The sequence below is a fragment of the Gymnoscopelus microlampas genome (genome assembly GCF_963454915.1).
Source record: "Gymnoscopelus microlampas genome assembly, chromosome: 15".
Classification (NCBI taxonomy): domain Eukaryota; kingdom Metazoa; phylum Chordata; class Actinopteri; order Myctophiformes; family Myctophidae; genus Gymnoscopelus; species Gymnoscopelus microlampas.
The window spans coordinates 46,000,221-46,015,706 of NC_139952.1; the positions used below are offsets into that span (position 1 = coordinate 46,000,221).

The following is a 15,486-nucleotide window of genomic DNA, read 5'->3' on the forward strand; positions in this document are numbered from 1 at the left end:
TTCTCTGTTATGGAGGGCACAGGAAAGGGTGTGCTCTGTCCAAACAACGACTTTCTCACTGGATTGTTGAGGCCGTTCTGCAGGCCTACGAACGCAAGGGTTTGCCTGTTCCTCCTGTGAGATGTCATTCGACCAGGAGCGTGTCCACCTCCTGGGCTGCATTGAGGGGTGTCCCACTGGCTGACATATGTGCTGCAGCAGCGTGGGCTTCCTCCTGCACGTTTGCCCGCTTCTATAGGGTGAATGTGGCCGCCCCCCATCCCGTGGCGATGGCGGTGCTGTCGGCCTCTTCAACCTGCAACTGATGGTCAGGTAAGGGCAGGTTCCTCGTGACTATGTTGGTATTAGTCATCCAGGTGTTGAAAACACTGCCTCTGGCGGTCAGAAGGAATGAAGTAGAACGAGAGTTATGCATATAACTAAGGTTCTACGAATTCCGGATGACCGCCAGAGTTGACTGTCACTCGGAAACTCATTCTCGACGAAAAGATTTCAAGAGGATGATCGCTGTGTACACCGCACCTAAATAGGTGGCGTGCGCGCACACAGGTCACGAGTGACTTTGTTGGTATTAATATTCGACCTATGCGCGAGCGCGCGATGAATATCCAGGTGTTGAAAACACTGCCTCTGGCGGTCATCCGGAATTCGTAGAACCTTAGTTATATGCATAACTCTCGTTTTATGTTATATTATCATTCAAATCTTAGCGTTTTGCCAGTTATTTGGGGGCACACTTCATGGCCCACAGATTGAGAACCACTGGTTTAGACAGATGCTAGGTTTGAAGGTTAACTGGTGTCCTGCTTTCTTTGAGGCATCACATTGTCTCTTATGTGACTATCTTTATCCTGTTGGTTGTTAACTAGGGTTACCAATGTATTACTCTGATCTCACACGTATAACTGTCTCTGGTAGAAAGCATAATGTGATCATGTGTAAGTTGTAAACTGCTACAAATGAAGTGTCTCCAGAGAGCAGCACAGTGAGACAGGACGTAGAGAGCAGTGAGACAGGACATAGAGCAGCACAGTGAGACAGGACGTAGAGAGCAGTGAGACAGGACATAGAGCAGCAGAGAGAGACAGGACGTAGAGTGAGACAGGACGTAGAGCAGCAGAGTGAGACATGACGTAGAGTGAGACAGGACGTACGGCAGATGAAAGCTCTGCTGAGCTGCTCCATCTTCTCCTTGGCTGTTTTCAGCAGCTTCTGTTCCAGCTGACAAGGAGAGAGAACCAGCATCATTATGGATTCAAACAAGGATGCTCATAGTGAAACACCTTGTGATTGGTAAGGTAAGAATAGACATGATTCTGTCTGCCTGATAGGGAAAGTATTTAAGCTTTAAATCAACTCCAACTCCTTTCAACAATACTGAACTTTCTTACAGGATGCACGGTCTGGAAAAGTACCTTTACAATAAATCTCTAAAAGAGAATACCAGCACTTTTACGGAACTGTCCTTTTGCCACTTCTCAAAAATGTCATTATACAAAAAATATATATATAAATTCGAAAATGAGCCCTTTACAAGTGCACTGAAGGAACAGTGAGCGAGCACTGACAGAAAAGTCAGCGTGTGTGTGTGTGTGTGTGTGTGTGTGTGTGTGTGTGTGTGTGTGTGTGTGTGTGTGTGTGTGTGTGTGTGTGTGTGTGTGTGTGCGCGCGTGCGTGTGTGTTACCTTGTAGCTGTGTTCGTGGTTCTTGAAGCGGCTGTAATAGTGCATGAAGCGGTCAAGCTCCTGGAAACTCTTGTGCTTCTTTTCAGCCTGAAACAAACACACAAACACAAGCGCTCCTTCTGTGAAAGTCAATCTGCCGTGTGTGTGTGTGTGTGTGTGTGTGTGTGTGTGTGTGTGTGTGTGTGTGTGTGTGTGTGTGTGTGTGTGTGTGTGTGTGTGTGTGTGCGTGTGCGTGTGCGTGTGCGTGTGCGTGTGCGTGTGTAGCTACGGAGAGCACGTTGACACCGGGCGGGCAGTGCGGGAGTGGACTGGGAACTTTGTTTTCCTCTGGTGGTACAGCCAGGGTTATGCCCGCCGACTGGTTGTTAGAGCGGGTTTCGACAACACTTGGGATGCCCAGAAACGAGGCAGGAGGGCTGGCAGAGTGTTGTGCTGTCTCTGCTATGAGTGTCAGCCGCCATGCGGAGACACTGCTGCTGGTGTCCATGGAGGGCTGGGTCACATGACATGCTTGTTTGTTGTAATCATGAGGACATTATGCCTTGACTTTGTGGATGTAACCTTACTGCACCATAATATTTGTGTCCTTTTGTGTGGACATAAATGTACCTCTACGGTCATGTCTTTGGACTGCTCCTCCAGCTGTGTGATGACCTCATAGCGGGTGCAGCGGTAGTATCCTCCCGTCGACGAGCTGTGCTTCTTCCACTCCTCCAGACAGATCCAACAGAAGTCATACTTACACTGAGAGAGACAGAGAGAGAGAGAGAGAGAGAGAGAGATTCAGATTCAGATGACTTTATTTATCCCCGGGGGGCAATTCAGTTTCTACAGATCTCACCATGACATGACATACATAGAGCAACAGTAAAAACACAAAAAAGAGAACGCTCAGATTGATCGACCTAGTACATTGTACATTGTTCCTTGTATTAAGAGTAGAGCAGCAATGCATAGAAAAAGACATAGATATATGTATTCAAAAACACACAGTAGAAAAAAGTACATAAGGTGCATATACATAGTGCAGGTTTTTAAATAGTTTCATACTGTCGTTGAGGTATACACACATAAATAAAAAAGCACTTATTTATCAGCATTTAGCAGCCGAATGGCTGACGGAATAAAGGACTTGGAGTAGCGGTTTGTACTGCAGAGAGGAGCTCTGTGTCGCCGTCCTGACGGCATGAGGGAGAAGTTAGAGGACAGGATGTGGTCAGGTTGGTCTATAAGACCTTTTGCCTTCTGGACCACTCTCCTCTTCCAGAGAGTGTTCAGGTAATTTTGCTTGACTCCAGTGATTTTGGAGCAGACTTTGACAATGTTATTGAGGCAGTTTCTGTCCTTCACAGACAAACCGTTAAACCAGCATATAAAGGAAAAGGTTATAAGACTCTCAATATAGGACCTGTAGACAGTGCGCAGGATGGTTTTTGACACTTTAAAGGAGTTAATTCTCCTAAGTAGATATATTTTCTGTTGGCCCCGCTTAGCGAGAGACTCAATGTTTTTGTCAAATTTGAGGTGGGAGTCAAACACAGTTCCTAGGTACTTGTAGGTATCAACTATCTGGACGTCTTCTCCGTGAATAGAACTAGCGACAGGGTCCGCTTTTTTAGTTCTAAAGTCAATTATAAGCTCCTTGGTTAGAGAGAGACAGAGACAGACAGAGACAGAGACAGAGACAGAGACAGAGACAGAGACAGAGACAGAGACAGAGACAGAGAGATTAAGAACTGTAGAGAGAAGAATGTAGGTACTTTCAATTTGTCTAAAATACTCACTCCTCGCAATGACTTATTTAATCTCATTTCATGCCTGCATAAATGTTCTAAAATCGTTGGTATCTCGTGGCATAAACTTGCGCCTCAGTTGAAACACCCTCAGTTTACCAGTTGAGGGGCTTTTACACTCTTCAGTTGAGGGGCTTACATTCTTCAAAATAGCTCAACTGTCATCGGAGCGTTTTTCGCCTTGCCAATCCAATGAAAGTTCAGGATGAAAGTGATGCATACTGCCACCCAACGCTACTGTGTTCTGAACGCTAAACCCCGCCCACTCAGTAATCTGCCCGGCAACACCGTCTGTCTCTGCTGGGCCACTGAAGCCTGTGTACAGCCAGCCAGCACTGGAACCTAGAGGTTTTTATACCTGGATCCTCCCTCCCATGTGCTGTGAGACATTTTGTCACGAAGGTACGGCTCCGGAGGTTTTTGCCATTACTTGCAAACAGGTTGTGTTTATGCATGATGACTAGAGGTCAACGTGTTGTGAGCTTGCAGATCTGCTATTTTTTGACATTCATAAAATCGGCATCCTAAAATGTTAATGTCCTCACACGTATAGTACTGTAATTCAAACGTGTGTGTGTGTGTGTGTGTGTGTGTGTGTGTGTGTGTGTGTGTGTGTGTGTGTGTGTGTGTGTGTGTGTGTGTGTGTGTGTGTGTGTGCGTGTGTGTGTGTGTGTGTGTACCTTGGCACACTGCATGTGGTTGCAGCCCTCATTCTTCTGAATGGGTGACTTGCAGTTGGCACAGGGTTTGGAGTTGGTCAGCATCCACAGACAGTTGGCAGCATCCTCATACGCCTCGCCAACACCCGCCACTGTGGCACGCACACGGACACACACACGCACACACACACACACACACACACACACACACACACACACACACACACACACACACACACACACACACACACGTTAACAAACTAACCTGGATAAGCAAACACACTTGGCACACCTGGCTGTATATTCTGCGTATAACAATACAGTTAGCGTGTGGTCTGGTCATCTATTAACCACATAAGTGCTAAGGTATGTTCTTCATCATACAACGAACAACACAAAATAGCTGATGTACAAGCTCACAGCGCGTCGGCTACTTTCAACAACAACAAATAGTTGTACAATGAAGTATATAGGGTTTTTAGGTGGTTACATTAAAGGTAACCCTCGATGCCACAATACTACCAATTGCTGATTCTTCTCAAATCTACTTACAGGTAAAAAAAAACTTAAGAAAAAGAAAATCTAACATAAAACCTTATCAACTGCAAATCCACCAATGTGGTATATATGCTCACTTGTCCCTGTGGAAAGGCATAATGTTGAACATACAAAGATATATCTAACATGACACAAAACTGCAGGGAAACAGGGAATCAATATGCTGACAAAACATTATCTTGAAGCAAACCGTTCCAAACAACTTAATGCCACTAGAGGGCGTAACGTCCCCAAATTGGGAGATGATTTGAAAAGCATTGAATACCATGCAGCCACAAGCACTTGTTGCATTAGACCTGTGGGGCCATATTTTCGCCGGTGCCTTACCCATAATAATGGGTAAGGCACCGGCGAAAATAGGGCCTGAGATGTATTGTGATGATGCAATGATCACATTAGTTTTCTGAAGTATTTGTTTTCCTAGTACTTGTATTGTAGTCTTATGTATGCATACCTCGCCCTACACAGGTGGAGGTGACTGCATGCAACATGACAACAAGAGCATGATGTTTTTTATGATGCTCTGATGAAGGCTCTGCACTGAAACACGTTAACAAGAAGGCTTATAGTAACGTGAGACGTATCTATGATGTATGGCTCTATATATGGGCAAAGGTTTCAGCCCCATCTGAGTCCTACAATATATTTATTTGGTAGCAGTGTACAACGCAGAGAACAATACGTACGTTCCTCAGGTTTCATCTCAGTGACTTTCTGCAGCCAGTTCCTCCATGTTTGGCAGTCACATGGCTCATGAGCCTCACCTAGACACTCCCTGGAGAGACAGAGACAGAGACAGAGAGAGACAGAGAGAGAGAGAGAGAGAGAGAGAGAGAGAGAGAGAGAGAGAGAGAGAGAGAGATTTACCATTACAAAGTAGGCATTTAGCAGACGCTCTTATCTAGAGCGACTTACAATAAACAAAGTAAACACATACATAGAATGCAGAGAGACAGTGTAGTGCCTCCTCAGTAATATAGGGTCACAGCAGGTAAGCCAAGAACCTAGCATCAGTCTAAACAACACGCTATATCTAAATTACATTTGAACTTTGTGGTCAAGAAAAACGAAAACCAAAGCCTAAGTAGCAAAAACATGAGAACAAAATGACCACCAGGGTATAGGTCCTTACATACCGGCGATTGGCGAATATAGCGAATATACGCAAAATTCGGACTCGTTCCGAATAATTAAAAGACGCTTTTTCGCTTCGCTTTTTCGCTTTTTCGCTCCATGTACGGAGCCATTGACTTTATAAGGTTTTAAAAAAAAACGCATTATTCGCACGAAAAAATCGCCCCGGTGTGTAACAACCTTAAGTCTGCATGGTGGTCATAACTACGTACAGTAGGTCTACGGTCTACGTTCTGAGATGAAGTCAGAGACAGAGGGAAAGAGTTAGAGACACATGTTGGTGTGCATGTGTGCAACAACAGAACAAGTGTATGTAGCAGCTATACATTCGTCCTGTATGTACTGTACAGCATTGGTTCTCAAAGTGGGGTCCGGGGACCCCCAGGGGTACTTGAGGGGGTTTCAGGGGGTCCCCAGCTAAATGATGGACAGGAACCAAATGGACCCTTATGGGTCCATTTGGTTCCATTTGTACACTCTCAGAGTTAAATTAACATTGATTTTACAATATGAATTGGGTCCCAGAGGTATAATGCCATTAAATGGGGGTCCGTAGCCTAATGCATGTCAAACTGGGGGTCCTTGAAATTAAAATGGTTGAGAATCACTGCTAGAGAGCCGTTAAAAACCTTCTCTTATTGGGGTCCCTGGCTTATCTCTTCAAATGGGGGTCCGCGGGGTAATAAGTGTCAATTAGGGGGTCCTTGACATAAAAAAGTTTGAAAACCACTGCTGTACAGTATGTATTGCTGTGTACTATATTTTTTACCCTTTTTTTCTCCCGAGTTTAGTTGTTATTCCAATTAATTCCTCCCCACACACATTTCTGTCACAGCCGTCGTATCCTACTGACTCACCTATCAGTGAGGAGTCCCCATCGGGAGGACGTAAAGCTTTCGTCCTACTCCTCCCGCCCAACACTCCCTGCTGACAGGGAGCGTTGGATTACGTGCAGTGACTATTATCACCCCCCTCCCCCCCATGAATGAAGCCTATTTTGCAGCGATTTCAAATTCCGCCATCTCTTCATATCCGGTTGAAGTCCGGTCCGAAATGCAAACGGAAATTAACTCTTTGACTGAGATTATTTTCATAATGCACTCACCCAGTGCCAAGCGATTTTCGTGTTTTTAGTAGTTTTAAAGTAGTTTAGATCCATATTTATCGATTGATTCACTGTGTGTTTCCGGAGCAGGAGTCTCTGGCTATTGCTCCGGATGCGAAACATTGCACCCGGAGCTAGTGTCCCCTTCGCTACAGGCCGATGGAAACACACGTCTAACCCTCGGAAAAATGGACAAAAAAAAAAAGAACAGAGATACAGGCGAAAGAAAAAAAAATACAAACATGGAGTCGACGGGAACGGAATGACGTTATATCCATTATTTCCGTATCCGTTTGTGCTACAGTTTTACTGGTCCCTTCGGATTCAAGATTAGACCGTGATCTTCTCTAAAATAACAATAATTACAAACGCGCATCTAACGCGTCGACGGTCAAGTGGACAAAGTAGCAATTGACTCGCTAGCGCGTCGACGGCAGTCAAAGAGTTAATGCTATTGGCTGAAGCCGCAACAAGCAATTCGAACACACCGCCTCTGTGGTGGTGGGCGGGTACTTTTACCACTGAGCCACCCGAGCGCCTCTTGGTGTGTAGTGTACTGTATTTCCTGGTTCATGTATGTACAGTATGTATTGGTGTGTAATGTCTATAGTGTATTTCCTGGTGTGTATTTACCAGCAGAACAGGTGTCCCTTGCCACAGTCCACGGCGGGGGAGGGCAGCAGGGGGAAGCTGTGGGGGTCATTGTCCCCGGGGCCCGGCCTGGACAGCCGCACCGCCCGCTCACAGCGCACCGCCGGACACCAGCGGATGGCCGGGTTGTTCTCCACAAACGCCTGGAGGGGAGAGTTTGAAAATGACCAAGAAAAGAGATTAACCCATTAAGACCGGGAACGCAACTGTGTCATTTTAAGTTTACGTTGGCTATTCCCCCCTGGTGGTGACGTGAGGTTATACACTTAGACGCTGCCTGCGCATATGTGTACGATCCATGAACTTGGAATTCACGACCGCCTTCTCGGTGGTACATGTGGTGGTTAGGAACCTCTCCCAGCAAGCACAATGACGTCATGATGACGCATGGATTAAAGCAAAATGTTATCTCACGACTGAAAACCTAATGTGCGATTTGTGAAACAGTGTGAAAGGACCCCCCCCACACACACACACTAGCGTCGATTCCTAAACGATGAACAAACAAATTAGGACACTTTAGTAATGTTGGTCCTGCTGTTCTACATACTGCCAACGGGTTCAAAAACACAAATTCACAGATTCAGGCTTTAACCGTTGCTTTTATATTAAATATCCGAGACGATTAAGATATTATGGAAGATGCTTCTGAACATATTGCTAGTTTGACCACTTCAAATGCTCTAATCTTAAAATAACCGAAAATAGCCTTTCTACAAGCTCTCAATGCGTCGGAGACGCATTGAGAGCTTGTAGATCGGCTATTTTTGCTGCGCAACATGCTTCCATAGAAGACATGCTGGCTTCCATGGAATCCAAATGACTGAAATCAGTCTTGGCGACTGAGAACTTTAATCCATGCGACGTTATGATGACGCCCGGTCATCACCCCGGTGACGTTCAGGACTAGGCCAGATCACAGCCCATATGGGGATGACCTTTACGTAATTTACAGGACGTCATCACCCGGGACATCATATGGACATTTGGACAGCAATTTTGGGTGATGAGAAATGTGTTTAGATGACGTCGTGGAAGTGACGTTTTTGTGGTCAGGATTAATTTTGGTTGAAATCAGGCGATATTCTGGGCCAGATCTGACTTGCCTTGGTTTGACTTGATCTAGCCCCAATCGAGACGTCACTGATTGGTCCGGGTCCTGACTGTGCTTGCTGGGCTGCTGTATTTGTTCTGTGTTCATACTGACCTGTTTATAGTGGCCTGTCCGTGTGTGTGTGTGTGTGTGTGTGTGTGTGTGTACCTTGATGTCAAACTGCAGGTACCTCTGGTCCATCTCTCTGGACACCACGCTCTCTATGACCTGCACAGGGACCAGCTGGTAGCAGTCATAGGCCGGACAGAAGATGTTGTGTGCATCTCCCTCCTGGATCTTCACGTTCAGAAACCTGACACACACACACACACACACACACACACACACACACACACACACACACACACACACACACACACACACACACACACACACACACACACACACACACACACACACACACACACACACACACACAGACAGACAGACACACACACACTTAATTTATTTACATTTACTTTATTTACATTTAACAAGTAAGATGCGCGAACGCTGGAAGCGAACGCAGCTCGAAATATGTTGCAGGTGTGTGCATTTTAATCAGAGCATTGTCTACATTCCTGCGTTCTTCATGGCCACACTGTAGTGCAGGCGTCTGTGTGTGTGTGTGTGTGTGTGTGTGTGTGTGTGTGTGTGTTCAATATGTGCAAAACTCTGCTGCCCGCCTCCTCACCAGAACCAGATCCAGAGACCACACACCACCCCGGTCCTCCATGACCTTCACATCTTAAAACACAGAATAGATTTCAAAATACTCATCGCCACCTACAGTACAAAGCCTTCAATAACCAGGCCTACCTCTCTGACCTCCTCAAACACCACACCCCCTCCCGCTCCCTCGCGTCAGGTGATGCAAACCTCCTGGACTTCCCCATAAAATACACCTGGGGTGACAGGGCTTTTTTCAGTTGCAGCCCACTCCCACATCACATCAAAGCTGCCCCCACTCTTGCCGTGTTCAAAGCCTCCGTCAAAACCCACCTTTTCAGACTTGCTTTCCCCGCCTACCTCAAACCACATCCCCCTTTCTGCTTCTTAGTCTTAGCTTAATGTTTTTAGCCTTTTAACTTATTTTAAAAAAATGTTTTGCTCCTAATAAAATTGTTTATTTTAAGCTGTTTTGTAAAGCGACTTTGGGTACTAAGAAAAGCGCTATATAAATCTGATGTATTATTATTATTATTACTATAGAATTTAGCCAATGCCTTATTACAGTAGCTCTTGGCTTGGGCATTCCTCAAATCTGCTGGCCTCTCAAAACAAATGTATTTACATTACCGAGGCTTCCAAATATGAACACAAGCAGTTTACACTTTGAAAATATGCAGTCAAACTGTATGTAATATGTACGTATGTAGGTTTATGTTCATTTCAACACACTTACGTTCAGAGTTCACATGCTTACAGTACAGGATACAAGAAGAGTGGTCACCTCGATGTAAAATGTGCTATTTTTGTAAAGTAAAGTATACATGATGTGAACATGCACGGTACATCATTATCAGACTTAATGTTATCCTTCAAGTTCTTGTTGATGCCCCAAAATGATTGGATAAACTGGTTTTGAAACAATTGTAGAAATATTAGACCTTAATGGTGGAATGTCCTAGCATGTAATCATGTATACTTTACATTACTTAAGACCATTTTCCAAATAATACATATATATTTTTTACATTTTGGAAAAAACTGCCAATTTGGTGGCTATCTCACCTATAGCCAATCCTACATCGAGGTGCCCACTCTTCCTGTTACCACTGTACATACACACACACACACACACACACACACACACGCGCGCACGCGCGCACGCACGCACACACACACACACACACACACACACACACACTTACCCCTCCCAGCAGGCTCTGCAGAACTCATGGCCACAGGACATGTCAACAGGGTCCTCAAACACCGAGATGGAACACAGACAGATCCCACACTGCATGAACACACACACACACACACACACACACACACACACACACACACACACACACACACACACACACACACACACACACACACACACACACACACACACACACACACACACACTAAAGCAAAACAAAATATCCAAAATGTTCACCTATACCAGGGGTCTTCGACAGGGGGTCCGGGACCCCTAGGGGGTCCTCAGAGTTACTACAGGGGGTCCGCCAAATCTTTGTGTGATATGATTTTTTATTTTGCCTTAACCACTTGAACCCTAGCATCCCTTTTCTGAGGAGAACTTTAGCCAAAAATAGCCGATCTACAAGCTCACAACGCCTCGCGCTGCGAGGCGTTGTGAGCTTGTAGATCGGCTATTTTTGGCAAAGAGGCTATAGGTGTAGAGGGAAAAAAGAAAAAAGAACAGAAAAAAGAAAAGAACAAAAACTGTTGAATCTCAAACAAAATCTTATACGATATAGAGGGGGTCCCTGCTTCATCTCTCTCTCAGCTAGGGGGTCCTTGGCCTGAAAACGTTGAAGACCCCTGACCTATACTGTATAATAATGAAAGGTACAGTCAGACATTTAGGGTAAAAGGATAACACAAAAAAAAGTCCTAGAGACTTGTTTCCATTGTGGTCCTATGTATTCAATTCACCAACAAATATAAAACACTATATCTACAAATGAAAAAGAAAATGTGGGCAGTGAATGAACACGCTAGCCTGGTAAACCCTCCCTCCGGAAATCTCATTTCCATTTGATTTCAGGAGTGAGTCTGGCCTGAACGCCCATTCTGCAATATTGGCTGTGTACGCCAAACTGACGAGCCTATCAGCGTCGTCGCTCATCGTTCTGTGATTGACAGCTTACGTTGGCCAATCAGGTGGCGAGTTCGAGTGAGCCCGAATGAAGCCGAGTGCAGCCTGAGTGACGCCGAAAAAAGACGAACGGCAGCCATTGTTGTTTCTGCGAGTGCCTTCACTTCTTACTTTTGTTTTTAAAACGGTCTCAAACTTCTTTTTTGAGGCACGGAATTTACTATTAAGATATTATAGAATTTAGTTGTTTAACTTCATATATGTGGTCAATTAATCATGACAGAGCCTATTTAAAAATATAAATTTAGAGAACCGGCAGGGGCGGGGAGTGACACGCATGTATCCCAATAAGGCAACCTATTTTGGGCATGGCCGTCTCAAAAGTCCCGTTGCGTCACATAGTCTGGAGGTGGTAAAAATGAACTGCTGATTGGCTGAAGGGGAAAAACAATCATTGGCTGAAGGGGTTGTCAGTCAACGGTATTACTCCCGCCCAACTCCAGCCCACAGCCAATATTGCAGAATGGGCGTTCATGCCAGACTCACTCCTGAAATCAAATGGAAATGACATTTCTGGAGGGAGGGTTTACCAGGCTATGAACACGCTGGATTTGTGTCATGTTGGTCTCACCGTGGCGAGGCCCTCTTCGTCCGGCGGGGTGAGGCAGCTGTCCGTGGGGGAGGTGAGGGTGAGGGTGAGGGGCGAGCGGGGGGTGCGGGGGGTGCGCGGCGAGGGCAGCGTGTCCCAGGCGTTGTAGCCGCTGGGCGGGGGCGTGGGCATGGTCACGCCGGAGCGCTGGCAGCAGCCCTCTGCGTCCGACATCCACGCTTCTAGAAGCTTCTCCCTGTCCCAGTCTGAAACACACACACACACACACACACACACACACGCGCACGCACTCCAGTAAAGTAAAAAATACCTCAAAATTGTTCTTAAGTACAGTACTTAAGTAAATGTACTTTCCACTGGATCCAGAGTAGTTATTATTTAGTCACAAGCTCTTGTTTATACTTTTCATTGGTTCAATATTTATAAAAACTCCACAGACACACCCACAACCACTTTCAAATATATTTTTGACCTTTTATATATTTCAATTTAAAAGGTCACAACGTGTCGCATGGCCATGCAATTGTTTTGCTTCTTTTGCAAGACAATGTTTTACAACGAAGTAGGGCATTCATTTATGAAAACAAGTCTCTGCATCACACACACAGTCACAGACCTGCAGGAAATCTGAGATATGGAAAGTTGTTGGTGGATTTTTCAACTGTCACCCACGCAAACGCACAGGAACGCACACACACACACACACACACGCACACACACACGCACACACGCGCACGCACGCACACGCACCGTGCGCTCGGAGCAGGGCCTCGGCAGTGAAGAGGGGGGCTTGCAGCATGTCTGCCGTCTCCACTATCAGCATGTCCTTTAGCCTGCGCAGGTCCTGAAGCTTAAGACCCTCGTATGGCTGAGAGAGAGAGAGAGAGAGAGAGAGAGAGAGAAAGAGAGAGAGAGAGAGAGAGAGAGAGAGAGAGAGAGCGAGGCAGACAGACAGAGAGAGAGAGTGAGGCAGACAGACAGACAGACAGACAGAGAGAGAGAGAGAGAGTGAGGCAGACAGACAGACAGAGAGAGAGAGACAGACAGAGAGAGAGATAAGGAAAACATATTATTGAGAGAAGGCGGTAGGTCGGGGAAGGAGCAGCGTAACAGAAGCCATGGAACAATGCCAGCGCAATCTCAGAAGCCAATCGACAAGCATTTAGCCTGTCTGGTCTAATGGTCCAACGAGGGACAATGTCTGTGGGCTTCCGTTATAGCCAGAGGAGGATATCCAGGCCAAGACTTCCTCAACCGCACGACACGCAGGTCATTGTTTGCAGTGAGATTAGCAACTTGAGACGTTAAGAATTAAGTAGAGACGTGACGCGTGTGACTGTGTTCTTTCCACCGGTAGCCAGTTTTACACCCAGTTGGTTAGACAACCGCAATGTTTTTTTTTCCCCCTTTAATTTTTCATCACACGATTTTGTAACATTTTTTTTTACCCAGTGCCAATTGCCTAAGCTTGTAATCCTGGGCGCTACTCTCCCTCTGCCAGCCTGGGGAGAGCCCCGAACTGAGCGCATGCTTCCTTCAGTGCATGAGGAGTGAGCAGGGCCGCTTCTCATCACCTGACAGGGGGGAGTTTCCCCGGTAGGACGTAGCGTGTGGAAGGAACACGTTATTCCAACAGTATAGATAGAGGCAGTATAGAGACCTTGATTACTGCATGTTTTTTTTGTGAGGGTACCTACCCTAGGGGACACGGGGAGAACATGCAGACTCCACACAGAAAGGCCCTTTCGCCAACCCCACCTAGGTATGGGCACTACTGAGAAATAATACGTGCTATACCTTTTTCACACTCCACATGGACTGCACTGCTGCTCAACAGGGGCGTCGTTACGCGGGGGCTTCGGTGGCTATAGCCACCAATGTTTTATCCAAAGCCACCAATAAAAAATAATAAAAAAATAAATGAAAAGTTTAAAAAAAAAAAAATGTTTTTAATTATATATCTATAACCCTAAACTAACCCTACCCCTAACCCTAAAACCGAAATAAAGTAACAAAACACGGGGGAAAAAGTACCCAAATCCGCGAAAAAACATGCGCGCAGGGGGGAATCATGCACGCGTGCGCGTTGCCTGGGGGGCTAAGCCCCCAACCTAGTAGAGACCTAGCAACGCGTCTGCTACTCAATCATGATCGGTCAACACTACTCAGACTAAAAACACAAAGACACAACACGTTCCGACACTAAACATAATGTCCCTGGCAACGGTTCTGCAATAACCAATAAAACAATATATATATATATATATATATATACTTCGTTGACCACCAAACCCCTCACTAAAAATAGCCGAGGTGAAGCGCTAGCATGGATTCAAGGTGAGGAAATGAGTACAAACTCTGCTATCAGTTAGACTGCAGCTGCACTCGCTTCGTGTGTGTGTGTGTGTGTGTGCGTGCGTGCGTGCGTGCGTGTAATACTCAAAACTCAGGTCAAATGAGAGGTGAATATGAGAAGTGATATTTTGTCATTTAGTTGGTTCAAAGTGTTTATATGTTATCTACCCGTACTACACCTGTCTGGTTCCACCCCTCCCCCCCAGGTTAATTAAACCTTCAGCTTCAGTCACAAGTCAACTCTAGTGGGTATCACCTGTAGGCTTGGAGCAATGGTTGCCAAACGGCGTGGCTGAGGCACACTGGTGAGCCATGAGACGAGTGTGCCACTTTTTATTTTGTTACAACCACACATTTATCATTACAAATGTGTACAAAACTATACAAAACATAGACTTGCACTTTGGTGTGGCCTTGGGCACAAAAAGTTTGAAAACGTACTGTATAGAGGCGATGTAGCCCAAATACAGTATGTAGACAATAGCAGATATACAAGCTCATAGTGCGGCAAAGCGCTATGAGCTTGTAGATCTGCTATTTTCTTTGAAAAATCGTGGAAAATGTATGCAAATCTTTGAATATATATATGTTTGTTTTTTTTAAAGCGAACATTTGTAACTGAAAGCTTTGCTTCTGGGGGTTCTACAAATCTCTTCTAAATCCTAACAGTTAAAAAAAAAACTTATGTTGCTACAATATCAGTGGTTCTCAAACTTTTTCATGTCAAGGACCCCCCAAAAGTATATGTATTTTGAAAAGCACTGGCTTACGCCTTACGTATTGTATAGGCAGGGGTGCACATAACAGGTGCGCATGCGCACCCAAAATAAACAATGCGCGGCACATCAGATCATCAGCGAGGCGCTTTTGCGTACCAACAGCTGGGACAGGAATTTCCAAGCTTTTATTTTTTAGCAAAACTAAATAATAAAAGCCTAGAGATCGAGGCTAGGAATTTACTTCCTGAAGCCACACTCACACAATCACACTAAAGCACGCGTCGGCCCCATACACAGCCATTAGGCGCAGGGGGAGGGGACGCATGCTGCACGTGATTGTGTGAGTGT

General features: G+C 45.5%; 1 protein-coding gene across 3 annotated transcripts in view; it reads right to left on the bottom strand.

Moving 5' to 3' along the window:
* The window catches only part of LOC311062248 (ankyrin repeat and IBR domain-containing protein 1-like), a 63,833-nt gene that overhangs the window by 17,978 nt on the left and 30,369 nt on the right, over positions 1-15,486 (bottom strand). For all 3 annotated transcript variants that reach the window (XM_084081129.1, XM_084081127.1, XM_084081128.1), the window contains exons 7-16: positions 12,815-12,932; positions 12,086-12,309; positions 10,553-10,641; positions 8,847-8,991; positions 7,568-7,728; positions 5,382-5,470; positions 4,159-4,289; positions 2,295-2,429; positions 1,686-1,772; positions 1,155-1,221 (exon numbers count right to left, since the gene is read on the bottom strand). In XM_084081129.1, coding sequence (XP_083937255.1) covers positions 1,155-1,221; positions 1,686-1,772; positions 2,295-2,429; positions 4,159-4,289; positions 5,382-5,470; positions 7,568-7,728; positions 8,847-8,991; positions 10,553-10,641; positions 12,086-12,309; positions 12,815-12,932 — 1,246 coding nt within the window. The remainder of the gene's footprint in view (positions 1-1,154; positions 1,222-1,685; positions 1,773-2,294; positions 2,430-4,158; positions 4,290-5,381; positions 5,471-7,567; positions 7,729-8,846; positions 8,992-10,552; positions 10,642-12,085; positions 12,310-12,814; positions 12,933-15,486) is intronic.